Below are 26,007 nucleotides of genomic sequence, written 5' to 3' on the forward strand. Positions count from 1 at the left end.
GTGAAACACACATTCTTTTCAGAACCCATGGACTTTTCTCCAACATTGTTCATATTTTAGGCCATAAAGAAAAACTCTAATATAAAACCCACAATAATTAGGACATCTTATGTGATTTGTCAATCCTATAAATAAAGTTCATTAGCTTAGTGTCTGACATCTAGAACTCACTTGTGACCTTTTAGGCTCCAAAGGGCTTGGACAGTCCTACCTCTTCACGTCTGCTGTCCACAGCCTGTAGCCCAGGCGCAGGCTGGATTCACTCCACTCCTCCTACTGTCCTTAGTAGCTGTTTCACAGTCCCAGCTTTGCCAGTATTCTGGGTCTCTATTGAAACTAAGGCTGCACCTTCAACAGTGGTGTTTCCTGGTCTCTCTTCAAGTACCCCAACCCTGCCAAATTGTGCTGAGCTTTAGCTTCCTTCAGTGACCCCTTCAGTCCTTCAGCTTTCATGTCTTTAAAACCAGTAAGTCCCATGTGAGTGACTCTTTCACATCGTCTAATTGAGCTTTGGCCTCTTTGGACCACAGCTTCCTTGTGCTGTAGAAACACGTGTCCTGAGGAACCAGTGCTTATTCTCTCAACGAATACCGAAGATTTCACTTCAGTGGTGGTGATCTCTTTGTAATAAAAGATGATTCTTCAGATGGTCAGAAACCACAAGTTCTTAGTAAAAATATCATATGCATGGCCCCCAGTTCTAAATTAGGCCACGGTTCCCTTCACAGACCTCCTGAGCTAGGCTTCCACAGACCACATTTCTCTCAACATTGTCTCTCAAATTCCTAGGGCAGAAGCCTGTCAAGCTTCACATAGTCAATGGCTTCTTCAGTCTAAAGCACTGAAACTCTCTACAGTACGCTAGCAAAACTGTCCCAAGCATAAAAAGCCACATGGCCAAGTCCATCACAGCAACACCTCACTTTCCTGGTCCCAATTTTCCTTCTAGTTTCCTTTCCGTTGGTGTGATAAAATGCTCTAACCAAAAGCAGCTTGGGGGGGGGGGAAGGGTTTATTTCAACTTCCACTTCCACTGCACAGTCCATACCTTGGAGAAGTCAGGGCAGGAACTTCAGTGGGCACTTGAAACAGAAACCAACAAGGAATGCTGCCGGCTGGCTTGCCTCTGGGTTCTTTAGGCTTCACTAGCTTTCATATCCAGCCCAGGATCACCTGCCTAAGGATGGTGCCATGCAGTGGGCTGGGCCTTTCTACATCAATTATAGCAAGACAACCTCCTATACACATGCCACAACCCAACCTGAGCTAGGGAATTCCTCACTTGAGTTTCTTCTCAGATAATGGATAAGAAGATTAGCTCACCAGAGTAAAGCCCAGCTCACTGGCATAGAGCTGGGCATGGAATGAGAGTGCCTAAATGTCTAGATTATGTGTTGATTTATAAAGTACCTTGACAAATAGAAAGGGGGAATAAGATTAACTGAAAGATATTGGATGGTGGGAAAAACTACTGCGTTAAATCAGCCTATATATTTTAAAGATGTTTTAACATCAGAATGGAACTCAGGAAATACGTTACATTGGGGAAGCAGTTTTGCCTTTATTTCCATAGGGTATGAAAGACTATGGGTTGCATAAAAATTGATAAAGATTTGATCCAAATAAGAGAAGCTTTCAAATGAAAGACACAGCTCATGGAAGAGACACAGAAAGACAGCAGTGTAGACAATGTAGAAAGGAGATTCCCCCACATGGAGACAGCTTAACAAACTAGCTGAGGAGGGACAGAGAGTTCCTCAGACTGGCAGACTGGAAAACCTTGATGCTGAAATGGACTGTTGCTAAAGGACAGATGACCAGGACTGCAATTATGAAGGATCATCACATCAATGGTTGAGGGGATCTTCATAAGGACATTTGGACTGTTGTTTGTGGGATTGACAGTTGCTTCTATGGTTAAAGTTAAACTGTGTACAATTATTAATTGAACAGAAATGGGGAAGTTGTAGTAGAATTTAGTTCAGAACATGGCTGATCTGGCAAGGAATCACATCCAAAGACCTTCTAGGTCTGTGTGATCCTGCCGGAATACAAACGTGCCTTTAATCCAGGATACAGAGGCAAGCAGAACTGAGTTACAGACAAGTCTGGTGTACAGAAAGTTTCAGTAAAGAAAAGCTTGGGTACACACATGTGTGTAGTGTGTAGAAGGAAGCAGCCATGTTTGAAATTGATGTCTAATTAAGTGGCAGAAAAAGTGATGAGCCATAGAAAGATTTGATAGACTAGGATATGCTTAACTCTCACGAGAACAGAGAAGAAAGGAAAGCTACTTAAAGGAGCAACAAAGAGAATAAGAGAGAGAGAGAGAGAGAGAGGAGACAATTTTACCAGGAGAGTTTTACAGAGAGGTTGAATGAGAGAACAAGCTAGACACAGGTGGAGAACAAGCTGGAGAAGGAGAAGGAGCCAGAATATTAGACTAGATTGCTGGAATTAGTTTAAGGACAAGTAGAGAAATTTAGAGTCCGAGAGAGAAACCAGATTGACTAAGTCAGCTGGCAGAGGAGTTTGAGCCAGAACTGCTGAGCTAAACCAGCCATGCCAGAGCTCAGTAAGAACAAGAGAGGGTGAGCTTATTAAGCAGCAAGTCTCAGAGTCTGAATACCTATGTTAGATTGTAAAAAGGCTAGAAGCTTTCAGGACTAGGCCTAGGTTAGCAGACAGAGGCAATAATCATCTGAGACAATCATTGAGATAGGCAAATATAAGTTTCTTTTACAGCTATTGTTTACTTAAGATTTAGCTAATGCAAATAAAGACTTTATACTTTTATTTTATAAGTTTAATTTAGTGGCAAGCAAATTGCAACTTTAAAGAATATAATGTTTGCATTCCAATCATGTATTATAATGTCCTATTTCTATTTCCTTTACTTTTAATTATAATTTTAAGATTGACTCCAACAGCTTCATGATTCTATATTTAAATATTTCATTGCTTTAATTCAAATTAAAATGTGTTTCCTTGAAATATACATGTACATATTTCAAATATGCATATATAAATATGATAATCAGTCCCTTGATGAGAGAATATCTTATGCATTGTATGGATGTAGCAACTGTCAATAACTAATCTGATGGCCCACAGCTTAGGCAAGAAATAGGAGGTGGGACATCTAGGAGGCAGAGAGAATTCTGGGATAGAGCCAGGAATGGAAGATTCTCCCAGCAAGATGTGAGGAGGATGGATGTATAGTACCTGAGCAGAGGTAATCAGCTACGTGGCAAAATGTAATAAAATGGGTTATATATTAAGTTATGATCTAGTCAGAGAAGACCCTGGCTCTATGGCCAATGTATTTGTAAATAGTGTTTTGAGTCTCATGAGTCATTATTCTGGGAGGTTGAGGATCGGAGGAAAAGCACTCCACAACATATTTACAACAGTTTCTTATATAAAGAATGAAACCTACATTACTTCATATAGTTTAAAGGTGTGAAATTAGTTTTGGACATTGTAGTTTTGCTGATCAGAAGCCACTTTCTATAGGTTTCTCCCTGCTGCCTACCAGTGCAGAAAATAGAGAGGCAGATACCTTTCCAGCCTTCCATTCAGCAGAGCACCCATGTAATCAGATATGACTCATGAGATGCAACTACATATTTAGGGATATCTGTGGAAAGCTTTAGTATTCTCATTAGACAATTCAATACAACTCAGTAAGTTTTCACTATTGACATACATGACCTAGGAAAATCTCAAAAATATTATGTTGAGGAAATAACTCTGGCAAGTGAGAATCCTGTATGATTTAGCTTTTATAAAACATTGAGAATAGGTCCATCAGAACTACAGTTGCTCCTGGATAAGTGAAGGGGCTGAGTGCAAAAGACCAAGAATAAACTTTCAGGGGCAATGACCTATGTGCTATTCTGTACTGTTCTACATGTTTCAGAGGGAAAAATGTTCTTTTGTTGTTGGTCTGGTATTTGCATTAATATGTATATTCTATTAACATTCATTGAAGGGTGTAATTATGATATATTCACTTTGGGGAGAGTCAGCTTAAACTAAGGGATATTGGAGGAATAGTATGGAAACCTAGTAAAATAGAAGCTTCCTAAAAGACATACATATATGTAGGATATCTAACTGAAATCATCAAATAATGGGGGAGACAGAGTCCCAGCTCATATCTCTTATCATCAAATGAAACTGGGTTACATTTAATTAAGTTGTTGGCCAAAGGGTCTCATGGGAATTCCCAAACAATCCAGCCTATTGACAAGGCTCTTGGTTGCTACCCACAACTGAAAGCAAGGCCCCAGGCTGAAGGCATCACCTCAACTCACTGGAGATGGAGAATTTGAACCAGTGCCTACAGAGAGTCTTCACTCATTCATTTGATAATTTTTGGTGCAGGAAGGTACTTTGAATGTTACCAAAAGAGAACAGAAAACAAGCCAGTCACAAACCCTTGGATCAACAATAGCATCCTGTCTGCTGGATACACTAGTGCAATGGTGGCACAAAGCTTGTGGGAGAAACTGACCAATATTTGATTTGATATAAGACCTAGCCTGTGAGATGGAACCCATGCCCAACACTGCTTGGATGATCAAGAACCTCAGACTAGATAGCTCAGGTACTAGAGTAAAACAAAGTATCATTGTAAACAAAAACAGTGTAGTAATAAAATGGCTCCTAACGACATTCTGCTATACTCATAGACCAGAGCCTCGCCCCGCAACCATCAGAGGAGCTTCATCCAGGAATAGATGGGAACAAATACAGTGACCCACAGCCCAACATTACACGGAGTGAGAAACCCTGCAACACTCAGCCCTAAATGTAACGTCTCCATCAAACCCATCTGCCTGGGGCTCAGGGAAACGCTGTAGAAGAAGAGAAGAAAGAGGGTAAGAACCAGAGAGAATGGAGGACATCAAGAAAACAAGGCCCTCTAAATCAACATGATTAAAGCAGGTATGAACTCACAGGGACTGAGGCATCATGCACAGGGCCTGCACTGCCCTGTAACAGGCCCTTTGTGCATATATTATGACAAGTTTAGTGTTTTTAATGAGATTCCAGAATGTGCAAAAGAATGGATCTCCGTTTCTTGTGCCTTCTCTTAGGCTCTTTTTCTTATGCTTGCTTGTTTTGTCCAACTTTGATGTGATAATTTTTGTTTTAGCATATCATATTGTATTATAATCCCTTAGAAGCCTGCTTGTTTTCTAATGACAGGCAGAAATGAAATGGATATGATTGGGAGAGGAGGTGGGAAGGAACTGGGAAAAATAGAGGGAAGGGAAACCATAATCAATATATAGTGTGTGAATAAAAACCCTATTTTCAATAAAAGGAAAAATATGGTCATTTTACTGCATGTGAATCATTCCATTAAAAATGAAAAAAAAAAAAAAGAAACAGAGACAGCTTGAATGCTTTCCAATCATCTTTTTTTTTCTGGGACATGATTCCTGAAGTTGTCACAGTCCATGCAGAAGGACAGCGAGAGTCAGTTGTAACACTGCATTGCTAAACCACAATAGCAATTGGTTGTCTCCACAATGCTATTTATAAATGCTGAATTTATTTCCTCAGGGGAAGGGATGAGATGAAAGCCTCACCCAAGCTTCACAAACATATGGCTTGGACTGAGCCAAAGTGTTTATATCTAACTATCCTTAGGCTTAGGCCTGGAAGCTTCTAGCCTCAGTACAATCGCATCTTCTGCAAGCCCTGACCTTAAAGGCTTCAGTTTCCAGCTTCCCTCTGCTAAACAGCCTAGAATGTTTTCAGCATCTGAGACTTACTGTTGAATAAACTCACCATTTCTAGCTTGTCTTGAACTCTGGATAGCAGCTGTTCTGGCTCAAACGCCTCTCCAAGCTGACTGATTCAAATTGGTTTCTTTCAGCTTCTGACTGAATTGCTCTGCTTGGAAAAACTGTCTCTGAATTCCACGAACTAAACTCTTTCTCTCCCTGTGCTGCTTTTAAGTTGCCTCTCTTTTCTGTGCTGTTCTTATGGGAGTTGGGCATATCCTATCTCTGACTCATTCTGTCAAATCTTTGTTGTCTGCCCCTTTGTTGCCTGCCCCATGTTTGAAAGCTGTCACTTTCAAGTATGATTGCTTCCTTCTACAAACTAATCTTTCCTTCATTTTGGGGGATTAAAGGTGTATACTAAGGGCATGTCTGTATTCCAGCCAGATCACGCTGTAATCCAGGCTTCTACTGCATTCCAGCCAGATCACACAGATCTGGAAAGTCTTTGGATGTGATCCCTTGCCAGAGCAGTCATGTTGCTTGACTAAAATTCCGGTATCATGTTAGAAGAATAAATTGTGTCTGTTTCATCTATCAAAGAATTTTTTCAGTGAAATACATCTCTTTTAAAAAATTTTTAATTAATAAATTGATTCAGATTACATCACAATTATTATCCTCTCACTTGTATTGTCCCGTTCCTCCCTCTCTCCCTCGTTCATCCTATTCCCCTCCCCTAGGTCTGTGACAGAAGGGGACCTCCTCCCCGACCATATGGTCACAGCCTATCAGATCTTATCCTGGTAGCCTGTTTACCCTTCCTCTGAGTGCCACCAGGCCTCCACACCAAGGGGAAGTGGTCAAATATGAGGCACCAGAGTTCATGTCAGAGTCAGTCCTGCAATTGTGGATAATGTTCTGTGCATTGGCTAGATCTGAATAGGGGTTCAATGTTTATTGTATGTATTGTCCTTGGTTGGTGCAGTATTTTGAGCAGACCTCCTGGGTCCAGATCTGTCCATTATGATGTTCTTCTTGTAGGTTTCTAGGACCCTCTGGATCATTCTATTTCCCCATTCTTCCATACTTCTCTCACTTAGAATCCCAATAGGAAGTCTCCACATCTATCCCAATATCCTGGTAAGTGAAGACTTTCAGGGGACATCCCTTTTGGGCTAGTGTCCAATTATAAGTGAGTATATACCATGTGAGTCTTTCTGGGTCTGGGTTAACTCACTAAGTACGATAATTTTGAACATCAAGCTGCTAAACAACATTTATTCAGGAAATTAGAGACCAAGCAAGGTATATCCCAGGGAACAGGTTGTGATGATGATCAACATTGCTGTTGAGGCTTGCTCCATTTGGGTAACATAACTATAGATATTTTTATTTCAGATCCACCAGCCCTATTGTCTCAGCTCGTTGCTGATGTAAATGAATCTCTATACAAGGTCAGGTTGACAATAAACTATGTTTATGGTCAGCATACCCTAAGGCCTTATTAATCAGCAAAAAGTCCCCAACCACAAGCCCAAGTGCCCCAACTGCCAGGCACACCTCAAGGTTAGCTAGAGCTTCTTGTTAGCAAAATAACTTGAGTCAGAGCTGACCACCCTGTTCCACCATCTGCGCCTGTCCTATGAGCAAATTGCGTTTTTCACCTTTAAATATGCAATACACCTTCCCCTCAAGGACATGGTTCAGATCCAAAACTGGACTCCCCCCTGCGCTCTTAATATAGTTTTCATTTTAAACTTCTGCATCTGAAGTGAGTTTTCTCGGCTTCTACCCCGAACCCAACAATTGCTAAGGATAAAATATTATTCAACAACATGCTTCCTAATCACCAAGATTCAGATGGAGTTTAGGAATATCTCCCAGGTCCTGGGTCAACTCATGATCTTTCTCTAAGCTGGGACTTCTTCCTCAGTTTCTTGCTGAGACATGCAAAACAGAGATAATAGTGGGGGGAAAGTCTCTCTAGGAGGGTTAAGTTAATATTCCTTTCTCTGACCCAACTGGATAAGAGAAATGAAGAATGGAATGGGGTTGGCAAGAATTCATTTTATGCTAGCACAGTACGAGGCATTTTCTATGAGTTTTATTTATCTTATTTCATTTAATCCCCACAAAAGTCTTATAAAATATATATTATTTGCAATGAAATATCACAAATAAATAAATGGAGACTGAGAGTTAAAATATTTTTCCATCATCATGCAGGTAAATGTTAGAGTTGGAGTTAGGACCACAGTGCTTTTAACTGCTGAACCATCTCTCCAGTCCATCAGTCTGAGTTTTAAAAGTTAGAAATCTAGATCTTTACAATGGTGGCAGTGTTTTCTGTTCTAAATTATGAGTAACAATAAATTTAGCACATTAAGAGAATCTAAAACCCAACTGTCTGTAAAGGGCTGAGTTCAGTAGACAACAGTTCTCCTAGACGGTGGCTAGTTCCCGCTTGCCTTGTCAGTTTTCCTGAATAGTTTACTATCTGAATCCAAGCCCCTCTGCTGAGGAAAGAAGGCAAAGCGGGGGGGGGGGGGGGGGGGGGGAGGGGAACTGAGCTCATGAATTTCTAGAGCCCAGTGTGTGTGTTTGCAAGGGGTGAATACTAAAGGGGTCTTTGGCCACAGATCAGGGGCAGAAGTCTGAGGTACAGTTGTTAGCAGAGCTGGCTGCATTGGAAACTAGGAGAGAGAATTTGGTCTGCATTTGTCTTTGGCAGATTGGTTGGCAGTCTTTGGTCTGTTTTGGTTTAGGGATGGATTACTCTACTTTTTGCTCTCTTGTCTCTTGTTACATGGTCAGTTCTCCATTCAGACCTATTTCTGTGTCCAAATTTCCCTTTATTTATAAGGATATGTTTTTATACAGTTATATTAGGTTAGGGCTTACTCTAATGACCTCATAATTTATTTTATTTTATTTTTTAAAATTTAATTTTATTAATTTATTCATATTACATCTCAATGGTTATCCCCTCCCTTGTATCCTCCCTCCCTCCCATTTTCCCCTTACTCCCCTCCCCTATGACTGTGACTGAGGGGGACTTCCTCCCCCTGTATATGCTCATAGGGTATCAAGTCTCTTCTTGGTAGCCTGCTATCCTTCCTCTGTGTGCCACCAGGTCTCCCCATTCAGGGGACGTGGTCAAATATGAGGCACCAGAGTTCGTGTGAAAGTCAGACCCCACTCTCCACTCAACTGTGGAGAATGTCCTGTCCATTGGCTAGATCTGGGTAGGGGTTTGAGGTTTACAGCCTGTATTGTCCTTGGCTGGTGCCATAGTTTGAGCGGAAACCCTGGGCCCAAATCTGCCTATCATAATTTTCTTCCAGCACACAACAAGAAAATTTGCTCAACCATGTTCATAGCAGCCTTATTCATAATAGCCAGAACATGGAAACAGCCTAAGTGTCCCTCAGTAGAAGAATGGATAAAGAAACTGAGGTACATTTACACTATGGAATACTATTCAGCTATTAAAAACAAGGAATTCCCGAAATTTGTGGACAAATGGATTGAACTAGAAATGATCATAATGAGTGAGTTCACCCAGAAGCAGAAAGACTCAAATGGTATATACACTTATATCTGCATACTAGCCCAAGGGGCATATTAGCTTAAGGGGCATGTCCCACGAAAGCCTTTACTTACCAGGAAACTGAGACAGAGGAGAGGACATTCTAGTGGGATTCTAGATGAGAGAATCATGGGAGAAAGGCAAAGTAGAAGGACCCAGAGGGTCCTAGAAGCCTACAAGTAGAACATTATGATAGGCAGATTTGGGCATAGGGGTCCCGCTCAAACTAAGGCACCAGCCAAGGACAATACAGGCGGTGAACCTTAAACCCCTACCCAGATCTAGCCAATGGACGGAACACTCTCCACAGTAGAGTGGAGAGTGGGATATTACTTTCTCACATACTCTGGTGCCTCACCTTCGACCATGTCCCCTGTAGGGGGAGACCTGATGGCACTCAGAGGAAGGACAGCAGGTTACCAAGAGGAGACTTGATACCCTATGAACATATAGAGGGGGAGGTAATCCCCCTCAGGAACAGTCATAGGGGAGGGGAGTAAGGGGAAAATGGGAGGGAGGGAAGAATGGGAGGATACAAGGGAGGGGATAACCATTGAGATGTAACAAGAATAAATTAATAAAAAAAATAATTTAAAAAAAAAAAAAAAGAAAGTCTTCACTAACCGGGAAACTGGGACAGAGGGGAGGACATCCTATTGGGACTCTAGATGAGAGAAGCATGGGAGAATGGCAAAGTTGAAGGATCCAGAGGGTCCTAGAAACCTACACGACCTCATATTTTAAAAACATTTCTTTTAATTGACACAAAATTGTACATATTCATGAATTTTCATGTGATGTTTCAATACATCATGATATGCTTAGATGCATGTAAGTCTTTCCTTTTCCCCTAGTCACCTATCCTTTGTCATGAAAACATTCAAAATTGTTTCTTCTAGAGTTCTTAAATATATCACACACCATTTTTATCTATAGCTAACTCACTATGTAACAGACTACCAGAACGTATTTCTTCTACCTGACTTAGTCCCCACTGACAAGTCTTTCACCAGTAATGGTTTATATTATCTTGGTCACCTGCAAATCCTATCACTCAGCAAACTCACATTCACAGATACTGGGGTCTGGGAATTCAAAATCTTTTGCAGAGATGTAATGTACTCTGAAGTACCGGTCTATGATTAATGTAGGTGCATTTCCTGTAATTTCTCTTATTGCCTCAAATATTGAGAGTATTTTCTCTTAACAATAGAATAGAATTACAAAAAGCATAGTAAATGTTTCTTTAAAATGGATAAAAGAAAATTTAAGTCTCTAAAGTATTTATCCAAAAATTCCTTTATTTCTTAACTAGTAGCAGGGTTAATATATTATTATCTTAGCTTATGCCTCTTCTAGTTGAGTAACTCCCAGGGAGATACAATTTTTCTTTTTTCATTTCATTTTTTTAAAACAAGGTTTCTCTGTGTAGCCTTTGCTTTCCTGGACTCACTTTGTAGACCAGGCTGACCTTGAACTCATGAGAATCCACCTGTCTCTGCCTCCTCAAGTGCTGGGATTACAGGCATGTGCTACCATGCCCCACTAAGACTTAATATTTAACAATGCAGATTTAATATTTATGGTTATCTTACATTATCCTTGTTAAATATTCAGTTAGGCTAAAAGAAGATAAAAGAAACACTGAAAGGGATGGGAGCAAGCAAGGGATATTGCAGACAATTTATGGGGGAAAGAAGGAGACTAGCACAGAAGGACAAGGGAAGGGGGTAAGACAAGGATACAGGAGACTGAATATGGCCATAGAACATGATTACTTAAAATTGTCTTTATGAAACCTGTTACACATACAGTAAATATAGGCCAATAAAACTACTTGTATAAGGTAGCTAATCTAAGATAATATATTTAATATGTTTGAAAAATATATAAAGGGCTGAAGCGACAGCTCAGTGATCCAGAGCCCTGCTCTTCCAGAGGACTGGAGTGCTGTTTCCATTTTTAGGTGGGTCACAATTTCCTGTAACTCCAGCTGCAGAGGATTAGATACCATTTTCTGACCTTTGTGAGTACTTATTAGAACACATCTATACAAAAGTGTGCACACATGTCCATAAAATACAATCAATAAATCTTTAGAGGAGCCAAACCCATCTGTCCACAAAACAATGAACTCTTCTGGGGAAAGGCTACCTAAAACCTTTAAATCAGAGAAGCTTTGAACTTAGAGACACAAAGCATAATTGAAATTCGGGGAGAGATGCTCATCTGGTATTAGAGGACACAGTGCCCTCCCTACTCTTCTTGGCTTCCAGATCACCAGATGAACAGAGCCCAAACAAATACTCTCGGACGGGATATGGCAAGAGTCCCCTCTAGGGGAACTCACCAGGCTGTCTATGCTGGAAGCCTTGCAACTCTTACCTCTGGCAGAGCATCCTCAGAGGAACCCACATATCATTAAGCTCTGGCAGTGGGTGCGTATTCAGATAGATAATCAACAGTCACCAGATACATGAAGGAAACTTTGAACATGGCAAACAGAAGCCAAGACAAAGTAAAGCAAGGCACTCAGAGGCAGGGAGGGAGTGAAGCAAAACCATTTCCAATACACATAAGAGAACTTTTCGGAGACAAACATAGGGAATTGATGGCATACATGAGGGCGAAATATGATCGTTAGTGATCGCAAACAAGATCTTAAAAGTAAAGCAGAACAGTGAAGATGAAACATTCAGTAGAAGAGTTGGAAGATACTTTTTAGGAAAATTTCCAGAAAGTGGGAGAAAAGAAAGCAGAGAGGAAATAGATAAGAAACTTAGACTAGGCTCTCTGCTCCTCCCTGTTCCAGAGACAGCCGCATCTTCTTGTGCAGCGCCAGCCTTGTCCCTTGACACAATGATGAAGGTTGGAGTAAACAGATTTGGCCGTATTGGGCATGTGGTTACCAGGGCTTGCTTCTTATCTGGCAAAGTAGAGATTGTTGCCATCAATGACCCCTTCATTGACCTCCACTACATGGTCTACATGTTCCAGTATGACTCTACCCATGGCAAGTTCTGTGGCACAGTCAAGGCTGAGAATGGGAAGCTTGTCATCAACGGGAAGGCCATCATCATCTTCCAGGAGCGAGATCCCACTAACATCAAATGGGCTGATGCTGGTGCCGAGTATGTTGTGGAGTCTACTGGTGTCTTTACCACCATGGAAAAGGCCGGGGCCCAATTGAAGGGTGTGGCCGAAAGTGTCATCATCTCTGCCCCTTCTGCGGATGCCCCCATGTTTGTGATGAGTGTGAACCACGAGAAGTATGACAACTCACTCAAAATTGTCAGCAATGCTTCCTGCATCACCAACTGCTTAGCCCCCCTGGCCAAGGTCATCCATGACAACTTTGGCATCGTGGAAGGACTCATGACCACAGTCCATGCCATCACTGGCACCCAGAAGACTGTGGATGGCCCCTCTGAAAAGCTGTGGCATGATGGCCGTGGGGCTGCCCAGAATCTCATCCCTGCATCCACTGGTGCTGCTGAGGCTGTGGGCAAGGTCATCCCCAAGCTGAACGGGAAGCTCATTGGCATGGCCTTCTGTGTTCCTACCCCCAATGTGTCCATCGTGGATCTCACATGCCGACTGGAGAAACCTACCAAGTATGATGGCATCAAAAAGGTGGTAAAGCAAAGATCCGAGGGCCCACTAAAGGGCATCCTGGGCTACACTGAGGACCAGGTTGTCTCCTGTGACTTCAACAGCGACTCCCACTCTTCCACCTTTGATGCTGTGGCTGGCATTGCTCTCAATGACAACTTTGTACAGCTCCTTTCCTGGTAAGACAATGATTTGGCTACAGCAACAGGGTGGTGGACCTTATGGCCTACATGGCCTCCAAGGAGTAAGAAGTCCTGGACCACCCACCCCAACAAGGGCACAAGAGCAAGAGAGAGGCCCTTGGCTGCTGAGGAGTCCCTGTTCCAACTCAGCCCCTGACACTGAACATCTCCCCTTACGGTTTCCATCCTAGACCCCAGAATAATGGGGGGACAGGGAGCCCTACTCTCTTGATATCATCAATAGTTCTCTGCACCTTAAAAAAAGAAACTTAGACCAACTAGTAGAACTTTTAGAATGTGATCAGAAAAAAGGAGAGGGGACAAATTATGAAATAAACAACCCAAAAGAAGTTCCCAACAATGATGAGCATGAAAAATTGAAAGAACTTTGAAAGAACTCACAGACTGTCTAGCATCATAAAGAAAAACTTATTTCATCAATATGACTGCTGAGAAATGACAGAACTCTGAAGATAGAATTTTATATCCTTCTTTCCTTGTCCTTCTTCCTTCTTTGATTTTTGCTTAAAAACCATTGCTTTGGTTAAATTCACTCTAAATTTACTTTTTATGCCCACCTCATGCAATGTTTCACCAGATGAGTAAGACCGCAGAAAAACCCTGCTGACCAGCATCACTTTTAATTACTAGACTAGCCAACTTAGCGGGTCCTAAATGCTGTGTTAAGCCGTGCTCACTCCTTCTCAGTGTCCTCTTCACACTCTCTTCTTACCCGGCAGTGTCCAGCCCCACTCGCTTCCGCATTTTATCTTACAATCTTGCTAATTTTTATTGAAGCATATTTTTCTTATCAACTAAAAGGGATTTTATAGAACCTTGTACCACTATCATACTTATGTCATAGTGGAATTATTTCCAGCCTCTTTGGATTCTATGTCAGTCAAATTTAATCAAAATCACTGTCATGAACTTTTCCTTAGTAAGTTATCAGATAATATTTCCACTAAGATGAAGAAGAAAACAAAACAAACAAACAAATAAAAAATAAAACCCAGAAACAAAAGCGAAGCATAAGTTTCAAGTAACAAAAATAAGAGACTCAGCCCAGATGAGAGATAAAAGGGTGATGTAGGATGATGATGAGGGAAAAGTTGAGGCAGAATATCTAAAACATAGTCCAGACAGGAGCAGGAGGACCCTGAGTCTAGGAGGGTTGTTTCCACCATCTATATCTGTGTCTGTATCTATAGCTCTTCCCTGATACATCTGCTCATAATGAGAAAGCCTTTATATTCCTGTTGCAGAGTTCACGAATAGTTGGCAAGAAGCTAAACCACACTAAACATAATCTTACTCATTAATATTTTATAATTCTATTAAAATAGTTATTTGATTAACAATAATAAGCTCGAGTAGAAAAATATGCAGAAGTGATGTGCAGGAGCCAAAGACAATTTTTTCATAAGAAAGAGCTAGAGATGTGGAAGTAGCTGCAGTGTAATAATGAGAACAGCAATACTAGCATACTCGGAGTTATGAAGGTAAGAGCTGAAGAAATAAAAAGGTTGGAAGAGATTTCCATTGGAGCTCCTTTTCCTGTGCTTCATTTGAAGTTTTATGACACCATTTAACTTCTCATTATGCAAATGCAATCTTGGTAAAAAAATCTTTATAAATATTTAACTAAAATCAATAAATTGTATTATATAAATGTCATTCAGAACTATAGAGATAAAAAAGGAACTAAATGAGGATGGTAAGAGATTGGTTTCCACCAAAAAGTATGAGGTTTGTATTAGCCGTGAGGATGATTGCCTTTTATAATAAAAATAAGTGATCAACACTAAATCACAGATAATACCGGCCCATCAGATTTCTATGAAAATTACATAGTACTAAAAAATAATTGTGAATCAGTTGGCTCTCACTGGGACCATCTTCACAGAATGCATGTATTAACAAACAAACACCATTTTGATAAACTGAACATGCTTATGTTTCAACATCATGTCACAAAGTCCATTCCAAAAATTCAGCCCAGTATCTTAACATCAAGGAAAGATGCCTGCTGGCTAAGCAAGGGGCATGCAAATGGTTAAATCCAGATTGATAGCTGTCTACTTAAGCAGAAGTGATCTTCCCAGAAGAAGTGATGCCTTTTGGCTTATGTTCTAATCTTTTTGTAGGGACAGATTTCCTCGAATACACAGTGGTGCGTTTGAGTTCGGACACAGAAATAGCAAAGCAGCAGCAGTGGCAGTCAAGGACACAGTCAGAAGCCTAGTGTGTGCTATGGCGGCTTCCAAGCCATGTATGTGCTACCTCCAAGTTAGCCATGGGAAAAGAATCTTTAAGAATAAACACCTTTAGACAAAGATTTCACTATAAATCTTAACAATTTATTTCTCTGAATATTTTTAGGTTTACAAAATAAGGCAATACCAATAAATGTCGCACATACGGAAAGGCTAATATCCAGTGGTACCCTCAAAACCTGGTAAAGAAAGGAGCATTTCTGGAGCTTTTGCCACTTTCCTAGTGTTCCCTTTCATACTTCACCTATGGGAACAGAATATCACTCTCTCTAAAAAAAATTCAGCCTTCCCTGTCAGGAGTCAAATTAATTTCCTTGGGACTTATTCTCTGGAGATACATGTCTATGGAAAGCCCTTATTTTCACTTAAAAATGATTCATCTAGCCAGGTGTGGTGACGCACACCTTTAATCCCAGCACCCAGGAGGCAGAGGCAGGCAGATCTCTGTGAGTTTGAGGCCAGCCTGGTCTACAAAGTGAGTCCAGGATAGCCAAGGCTACACAGAGAAACCCTGTCTCAGAAAAACTAAAAAAAAAAAAATCATCTAGATCCAGGGGTCATGGCCCATGCCTTTAATCCCCACACTCCGGAGGCAAGGCAGTCAGACTGCTGTGAGTTTCAGGCCACCCTAGTCTACAAAGGAAGTCTAGGACAGCCAAGATAACATAGAAAAACGCTGTCTCAAAAAAAAAAGCCCCAAATGACTAAATAAATAAATAAATAAATAAATAAAAATAAAATGACTCATCCAGAGAGATGCAGTTTCCATTTATGTTCTGCCTCAGTCACACAAACTGTAGCTAGACGCATCTTAACTCCCTAGTCCTGCAATTTCCTCATTTTTATAAAGGATCCAACTTTAATTTTCAGAGTTATTATAAGAATGAAGTGAGCTAGTGGATATAAAACACTACTTATCTATATTTTATAGCAAATTAGTAATTGTGATCTTATACTGACAAGTGGTGAAGAAAGTTAACTGGATGCTGTAAATTTCTTGCTAATGTTTCTTTCAAAAATAATTAAACATATTCTGGAAAAGAAATATTTTACTGATTTTATGAACATTTTAATAACACCATCCAGTTATTTGGATGCCTTGGTGGGTCAGAGCATCAGTTTCAAGGTTCCACAGATGCAAACCAAGTGCGCTGTCCTTAAGCTGTACCCCCCTAACCTCTGGATGACTGATTTTTAATCAATTATGAAAATATTGGTTGCCAAGGTAGCTAAATGTTCTATTCAGTAATGTATCTGAAATTCTCTAAAAGACTAATAGATGAGGAAATCCATAGAAATTCCACACAGGCAATGTCTGTGGAATAGTAACTTGCTCCCGTTCTGTTTAGCTGTGATGACATCATAGGTATACATACAAGTAGTAATCACTTGGGAGACATTTCACTTCAGCCTTTTAGGTTTTGAAAGTCAAATTTTCTGCTCTAATGGAAGAAACGAGCCATCACAATAAAGCAGTTTGGAACGTTTTCAGTTACTCTATTACCATGGTAGCAGTTTTTGGAGATGCATTATTCCTGTGATGCTGAGATTGACTCCTACAAATTGAACAAGGAAACTTGTTTATTAGAGAATGGAAAATGGATTCTCTTCATAATGTCAATTCCCTGAAACAGAAGACATTTATCTGTAAAATTCTAGGACAACTCAAGGATAGCCAACTTTAAGTAGCTATAACTATGAGCTTGGTGTTGAAAGGAGCAATAGGATCAAGAATTGGCCATTAACTTAGAACCACCTACCCACTGCTTTGGTATCACATACAGGGCTGATTCTACCACTAGTGAAGTTGACCATGGTATTACCAGTAAGAAAGGAAAGAACCCTTAAGGTTGGTGGCAAATAAATTTGTTTAATAATAGGAGTGCATTTCTTGCCTATTATTGAAGGGATGTATTACCTCATCTTCATGGGATATGCATCTGATTTTGGAGTCATGATATGTGACTCCTAAATGTGGTAAACTATGCCTTAGAATTCTATGGTAAGACAAAGGACTGGAAAAAGTGTATTTGCCACATTTGACTCTGTCATTTGATCTCAGGGCTATAATAACAGCATGCTAAACAATTGGGTAAAATCAGAAAAATCCATTTGGATAACATCACAGGCTATTGTTAATGTTACTGGCTACCCTGCAGAATTTGATGATAAGACTTTATTGCAGAAAGATGCCAAATTTGACTGAGCTGCAATTCTTTACTTCTCCATATCACTCCCCACACTACACACTTCCAGAACGGCATGAATCAAAGATGCAATTATCTTTATAATTCAGGAATGAAGGCTCTACTATGATTATTCTGCTATCGGATCATAGTTACTAAGCTGACACCTAGGGACTCTCTGTTAGTCCCGTAGATCAATGCATCGCTCACCTCTCATCAGAGAAGCTTCTTGTGGTGGATGGTAATTAGCACAGAGATTCACAACTGGTCAAAGGGGAGAGAAAAAGCCATTGCCAGGTGCTCAGCCTCAACTGGGACATGTACCTCACACCTCTTCTCCTCAGGCTCCGGAGTCACTGTCTAAAAAGGGGCTTGAAAGAATGTAGAAGCCAGAGGCAAGGCAGCTGCCCATGTTGAACTCTCAGAGGTTGTGACAATATGAACAAAACCTGTGCACGTTTAAGCTAGATCAAATCCCAACATGGATGGGAGAGCTGGGCACGAAGTCCCAGCCCTTCTGAGGAGCTATTGGCCATTGATAGCTTCTGGGAGAGAGTCAGTTTTTAAAAGAGCACTCCTGCTAGTAAAGTGACTACATTTCAGAAGAAGGCCACACAGCCAAGAATATAAGGACTGGTTAAAAAAAAAAAAAAAAGAAGAAGACATAAAGTTGGGTGGGTAGGTAAGGGTTGGTGGACCTGGGAGGAGTTGAATATAATCAAAATACATTGTATAAGATTATCACAGAACTAATAAAAACAGACAAGAAGCAATCAAACAAACAAAACAATGAAATACTTCTTATCATACAATTAGAAAATTGTATGCTCATTAACAAACTGAAGTAGTTGCTGCACACTGTCAGCTTGCTCTTATTTCCAAAGGCTCTTTATCCATAATTTATAAACTATAAATACAATATTGTTCTTCTATTACCTTTGGACAAGGAAATAAGTTGATCATAGGCATATGTTGATCCCTTCTCATACATTATTGTTGCAAGTGAAAATGGGTGTAAACTTCTATTTGGGTCTATTTATCACAATGAAAGTGTTCCTACTCTGATTAAGTTTCAGGGTATAGGTGTTGTTTGTTCTGCAGATAACATTCATTATTTAACACCAGTACAAAAATATTTGCTGCTGCCTACTTGTGACGGTGGAAGATGGAAGCATCCTGACGCTCATGCTAAGAGACTGTTTAGGAGGGTACACTAACTTCACACAGCAGGTACGTTAACTGCACACAGTGGGCCACTATGCAGCCACAAGCTGGAACAGTGGTCTTTGTATGTACTGACTCAGAACAAACTTCAAAACTGAAAAATCAAGAACAGATAAGAATATGATCATATTGGCTTTCATAAGATGAGATAAGGGAGGGAGAGAGGGAGAATGGAAAGAACACACACAAACTAGAGAAAGAAAGAAAGAAAGAAAGGAAGGAAGGAAGGAAGGAAGGAAGGAAGGAAGAAAGAAAGGGATATGTGGATGAAAATGGGTGGACAGGGAGTTGTATGCTGGTGAATTCATGAATTATACTGGAAGACCCTCCAAGGCACTGGATAGAGTGCATCAACAGAGGTAACTGGGTGACTGAGAAAAGAAAGAGAGATTTATTTTTTATTTATGTAACTTTTCATTTTTCTACTAAATAATGTGCGTGTGTGCATGGACACACACACACACACACACACACGCACACACACACACACACACACAGCTTTTAAATCAAGCGTATCATAAGGCAGGATAAACATATATTCTAATAACTGCTTTTCATGTCCTCACTTAAAGAGCACTATGTTGTTGTGTTAGCTGACATTCTGACTATTACAAATAACTGCATATAATGTCAAGCAACTCGAGGACTGGATCTCTCAACTTGAATATTTGAAAACTTTCCTGCCTTGGGAATATGCTGTTGTAGATGGATCTCTTCCATCTAACTAGGAGCAGAGAGCTGATGGCTGCAAAGACAAGAGACTCCACTTTGGCCCTGGAATTGTTTGGGACAAATTAATTCGGTATACAAGATAGTCTTGGAGTAATTTTCTAGCATAATATTCTAAAGCATAATTTTCTAGCATAACATTTCTGAAGACAGTAGAATTTTCATGGTTGAAGATATGTTACAAATCATAATTTTGAGCGTTATTTGTGAAACATTTAAGAAATTAATACAAACCTTATTTCTGAAAACTTATTTCAAAGTTTGGAAGCATTTTCAACCACAAACCCATGAAGTGCATATCTACTACATAAAAAATGTTAAAACTTAAATCAAGAGAAAAGAGTTACAAAGTTCTTAACACTTTCACAGAATTCTATCTTGCTTATAGGTGAAGACTTCCAAATCCTATATCTTCTTAAAGAAAATCACAGCAAATAAGTTCCTTAAACAATCTTAAGTACAATAGAAAACACTGCACATTCTGACATTCTCTCTCACAACACAGGTGCAAATGCATGCATGCCCCATCACTGGAGTTCAGTGAGCCCTTCCCTTTGCCCTCCCATCCCTCAGGAGCTCATATCAGTTTATACAACTCTACCATCACGCACAGGAACTGGCACTGAGTTCGCAGAATGACTAGGAATACATACCCCCGGAAGAAGGATCCCTTTCTTTCCGGAACCTTGGATTGGTACAACATATGGTCTGATAAATGTGAAGTTCTAAGTATCTATCTTTAGACATGATGATTCTTTACCTTTCTCTTTACAAAAGGCAGAATTTATTGAGCTGAGGATTGCTTTCCTAATAGCATCCTAGCTTAGAGCGGAAGAGGCTTTGTCAGGTTAGAAAGTTTGGTGAGATGAATAATTTAGGCTGTAGGTGTAATCCATCCGCAGGAGAGACTTAAGGAGGGATGCAGATAATGCAAGCAATTAATTAAATACACTGGGACACCTGACTCACAATGGCTAATTTAGATGGGTCCTAAAAATAGTGGAGATTACAAATCTTGACTGCAATAGTGGGCAATAAAGACCACATTCTCACTTGTATAACAGAGAAATATTGAGTTGTTTTATGTACTTTAAAACACCTGAAACTCTTTTTATGAGGTTAGCAATAGCAGAAGTGCACACTGTCTGGGTAACAGAGAGGGAGAGAAAAAAAGACCAAGCACAGGTTTATAATTAATTCCAAGGAAATAAAACATTTCAGATGCTTATTTTTAATTAGACAACTATTTGAATTAAAAAACCAAATTTATGACAATTCTTGTAGGCATAATAGGAATTGTTTTAAAAATTGTCATAGTAGGGAAGGGAGGTGGGACTGTCTCTGACATGAACTCTGTTGCCTGCAACTTGATCACCTGCGAGTTGATTACTTCTCCTTGGTTAGAGGGGGGAGGGACTGGGGCACACTGAGGCACAGAGGAAAGGAGGATGCAGGCTATCCTGATGAGACCTGATAGGCTGTGGTCAGAGGCCTAGAGGAGGGGAATAGGGCAGAAGAGGGACAGGAAGATACAAGTGAGAGGGGATAACAATCGGGATGTAAGATAAATAAATTATAATAAGTAAATAAATGTACAAAGAAAACCATAAAACCTGTCATAGTACTTGAGTACAAAGGTACTATTTCATAAAACTCACATTGTACTGAAAGATCACATATTTTTCTTTTACTGCTAGATCACAAAAGATAGTAGCAAGCCCCAGCTTAATAGTAGCTGGAAATTTACCAATCAAATGAACAGAAACGTCATCAAAACCTGCCTTCAGCCAGGTTTTAATTCAAGTTCTTTAAGGAAGTGGTCCTATGTCAAAACTAGTCTTGTCTCCATAGTGACTCCCAGGCCAATCAGGGCTATGTGGTGAGATCCTGCCTTAACAATAAAAAGAAAAAAAAATCAGCCTTCTTATTTCTATTTCTCCTTAGATGCTAGAAAGGTGGACTTCTTAGTTAAGGAACTTAAAATAATAATTAAGTTATTATGCTGTGCTCTTGAATATCAGTCTCTCTGTTTCTGTCTCCCTCCCTCCCTCCCTCCCTCTCTCCCTCCCTCCTTCCATCCCTCCCTCCCCGCACTCTTCTCCTTTCTTTACTCTCTAAAGTTGTATTTGTTTCCTCACTTGTTTTAATGAACCTAGGCCATACTGTGTGGCCTCGAACCCACTCTGTTCCGGCAGAGCCTCCTAAGTGTAGGTACATACATGAACACCACCAAACCAGACTGAGTGTAGGTTTCTGAGGAAACGGTTTCACTAGGAATATAGTACACATAAGCACAATTAAACCACAGGATAGGAGAGGTTTGTAGATCCAGCAAGAGAAAGAGAAGATTCTGGCATCACTAGGCACAGGACAAGATGGAGAGAGCAAAATACCATCCTCGGAACAATCACATGTACTGTTGCCACAGGCAGAGGGAGAGAGATGCTGAGAAATGCCTGGCAGCTTGACACCAGGTGTTACTGAAGAGCAGCGAGGCCATGGGTTTCCGCAGGACGACTTGTGTGAAAATGGTTTGAGGAGGGCATAGGGGCAGCAGGAAGGGGGCACTAGAACAAACATCCTTGGTTTTGCTTTCCTAGAAACTGGCTCCCTTTCTACCCCTCATGTTCTTTTGAGGGAAGATTTAACCACAAGGAACAGCAGTGATGATGTGCAATTATTGCAACCAAGAGTCCAGGTCTCTGTAGATTAACTGGGAGTGTTGAACTGTGGTGCTCCTGCCTAAAGATCCTTGAATTCCCCTTGACTAGGAAGAGACTTAGCCTCCCTGTTGAGTTTAGTCATAGACAGTGAGTACAAATTAAGGCTCAAAGGTGCAGTAGTTTTAAATTCTGCCTAGACATTAGAACCATTGCCAGGAATGAAAAACAACCACACCATTATCTGATCCTTAGGTCAAACCAATTAAATAAGACTCCCTGGGGGTGGAGGCCGGGTTCTAGTACATATCAAAAGATCCCTTGGTGATGTCAATATGCAGCTAGGGTTGAGATATGCATGATGTGAGGTGTGCAGAGGTGACAAAGCCAAGCACCCACCTCATGGTGATGCTTGGTGGTGAAGGGAGCACTGCACGTAGTACTGTGGTGGGAGCACTCTCTGTCTGCCTGGCCTGCTAGTGGACCAGTGGGATGCTGAGGACACTGTCTGTAGACACTGTAAAGCAGTGATGAAGGCTGAGGCAGTAAGCCAAACTTCCATGCAGCTTTGTTTGGGGCAGATCTACATCCTCTCGTTTGCGGCTGAGAAGTGGCACGTATTTTCCATTTCCGAAACTCAGCAAGGAAGCAATCACTTAAAACTTACCAGAATCTTTTTTTTCACACTCTGTCAAGATAGGGTAAGCAAGTCCTCAATAGTTCCTGCCTCACAAATATGTCTGTTCAGATATATTTGGGCCAAAAGGCAAAAGAAGATGCTCCAACACAGAGAGTTTTGGGTGACTGTTCAGGCAGCAAACTGTCTCTCATTTTTTTCACTTTGGAAGCATCTCAGGTAATTAAGTTATATTCCTTCTCAAGTCCCTGATGGGATTGAAGATCAGATAGTTTAGTTTTACAATTAAGCTTAGTTGTTTAGGGGTTAAGATGTTTTTAGGTCTAGATAGATGTTTTATGTTGATAGAGATGAGATACAATAGATATTCAGTTACATTCAGAATTTTAGATGCACTAAGATAGGAAAGATGCTTTCTTCAAGTTTGCCAAATACAAAAAGACAAATCACTATGAATGTAACATTTATATAATTCCTGATTGTTTCATGGTTCTTTTTGCTGTGTGTAGTTTATTTTATTTATGTGTAATAAGATAAATGTATATTAAAAAAAGAAATATACTTGGAAAAAAACTTGCCAGAATCCTTTTTTTTATATATATAACTTGAGTCCACAGGCTAGGAGAAAAAAATAAGCCATCTTCTTGATAAATAACCACACTACTTAGGTACTGAGAGACACAAGTTCCCACTGCATAGAATTTCAGAGTTTTAGAACTGAATGTGCCCTTGGATATGAATTGATAGAGCTCAGTGTTTTAAAGTCTCTCTCACTAGTCATGTTAAAGACCGGAGGTATTTCTCATGTTTCATTGCTTCTTTCATAACCACACAGTTGGCACATAAGTATTGACTAGCCGCTAATGGTTAAATAAAAATGTATAAACAGAGTTTTAGAGTCAACACATTACTTAATACCAAGAAAACCTAGAAACTATAGATATACAGGAAAATGGCAGAAAATGTTAATTAGATATATTACAGGTGAATGCTGTGAGACCAAAACAAGACCAAGATACTTTAAAAGACCAAAATAGTGGAAGACCAAAATAGAAAAAATAAATCTTGCAGGTTAAGGGGTCTGTTTAGAGTTAAGACAATCAAGAATAAATTCCTGTCTGTCTTGTGTTAAGTCCTTACAACTTCAAAGTGTCCATTTGTAATTAAGAATAATCAAGACTGTTTCTTAGATCTGCAAAACATGTTTTCAACCTACACTAAGCTTGGGAGCCCGTCCACGTGGCGGTCCTTGTTCCTTCGCCCTCACTGTATCACTCTAACAATGTATACCAGCCAACGATTTGCCCCTGCAGCACTCTCTATCTCCTATACAAGACACTCCAAGAGGCTGGAAAGGTCTGCTCTCTCAAATCCTGACTTAGGGTGAGACAGATGGCTGGCCAGTCCCAGTGCACCCTGAAATACAACTTGCTTTCCTTGGACAATCATGTATTTGGTCTTTTCTTCTCATGATGCTCAGGCTTAATATATTTCTGAATTCTTGAAAAGTACAGATCCATTCTACCCCAGGTAATGTTTGTATGCACTCACTAGGGAAGGCATTGTGTGGAGTGCCCTAGGGATTAGCAGAGTTTGGCTCTGAGCTGAGACTGGTGTCAGATAGCATGGGTTTAGCTTCTGCTTATACTTTAGTTATACAATACAAGACTAATTATTTAAGTTCTTTGTGTCTATCTTCTCTGAAAAACCAGGATAATAAACTGGCTTGTTGGAAAATATGTTTTGCCATAGTGGGGTATTCCCACTGCTTCAACAATGGAGGGGCCTAGATTAAAAATATTTTTTTTTGTTGAGACTCATGTTAGTGTTAGAGATGTTAGTGTGGAGTTAGCACAGAATGTAGTGGAACTGGGACAAAAATAGAAGAGTCTGAAGTTCAGGGGACCATTCAGAAAAAAGAAAATGTGACCCAGTCAATTTAACAGTGTCACTGAAGGCTGCTGGTATGCCCATGCAAACTCTATCACTGTGCACAGGTTCCTTTGCTGCTTTTTGATGTGCATTCTTTACTGGAAGGCTCAGTTTTTCTGGTTTGTGTATGCACCAGGGGCATCATGTGCAGTTAGCAGAGCCAGAGGAAGGGAGGGCAACAGGGAGTTGGATTCCACAAGGATGAGTGTGACACATTGTCTACAAGGAACCCCTGTTTAACAGACATGTATGTACTAAAGTCATTTAAAAACAGATGAATGAATTTAGAATTACAATGACTGAACAAAAATGCTCAGAAATATAGAAATGGGAATGATTATTCCTATTTATACAGAAATGTGAAAGAAGAAGGTTTGGAAAGGTTTCAGAGATTGAGTGCCCTCTTATGGCTCCCTAGGTTACTTGCATGCGCATATGTACAGAGATAGACAGATATACATAGGTACACACACACACACACACACACACACACACACACACACACACACACACACAAGGGAGAATAAAATAGTAAAGCATCAAAGACAGGAAGAAAGACTGGAGAAAATAATAATATACAAATGAGTCTGTAAGCTTTAGATAATAATAACTGGTGTTTTTTTTCTGAAAAAACAAAATAAAATCCCACCAATACCAAACCACGTAAATTTAAATCTATCACACTATAAAAATGAGGACTAAATCTCCAAGGATGGAATCTTTAAACATACTGTAAAGTGTTTCAAACAAGGGAGATGCCATTCATCTGAGTGTTTGCTTTCCAACTCTCTGCTGAGCAAAATTCTCTACCAAGATTAAAAATTACTCCGTGGTAATTGATTAAAGACATAGTTCTGTAGGATCAAAACATCACACATGCATTTAAACTCATGGCTAACTAGGATTTCCAACGAGTATTTGGTTTCTCTTGGCCAATTCTGTCCTGCTTATGTTGTCAGCCTACCTCCATGGGAATCCAGGATCCCTTCCGGTCTGCAGCCAGCAAATTTCCTACGTTTGTATCCAGCTCTTTGCCACAGGCTTTGTTATAATAGGAAATCTGACTTGAGGAGCTTTCTGGCCTCTGGTTGGGCACTTTTCCGAGAAAGCAGGTTTCCTGCAGTAAAGTCTTTAGGACTGTGAGGTCATTAGAAAGCAACTGTTTTCAAAGGGAAGGGAAGCTAGCTTTTTGTTGTTGCTAGTGTGCAGTATGTGAACTTCTTGAAACTCTCTGCG

At 40.2% G+C, this 26,007-nt stretch overlaps 2 protein-coding genes across 2 annotated transcripts in view; one reads left to right on the forward strand and one right to left on the reverse strand.

The window, feature by feature from the left end:
* The window catches only part of AKAP9 (A-kinase anchoring protein 9), a 174,841-nt gene that overhangs the window by 147,078 nt on the left and 1,756 nt on the right, over positions 1-26,007 (reverse strand). The window lies entirely within an intron of this gene.
* On the forward strand, positions 12,141-13,197 carry LOC311599219 (glyceraldehyde-3-phosphate dehydrogenase-like). The gene has a single exon (XM_084784944.1). The coding sequence runs from the start codon at positions 12,193-12,195 to the stop codon at positions 13,126-13,128; it is 936 nt and encodes a 311-aa protein (XP_084641070.1). The 5' UTR covers positions 12,141-12,192; the 3' UTR covers positions 13,129-13,197.

The sequence above is a fragment of the Acomys minous genome (assembly GCF_964271855.1).
Source record: "Acomys minous genome assembly, chromosome: 6".
Taxonomy (NCBI): Eukaryota; Metazoa; Chordata; class Mammalia; order Rodentia; family Muridae; genus Acomys; species Acomys minous.

Bases quoted from the DNA above. Each gene is read 5' to 3' on its own strand.
- LOC311599219 (XM_084784944.1), top strand. From the start codon at position 12,193: ATGATGAAGGTTGGAGTAAACAGATTTGGCCGTATTGGGCATGTGGTT.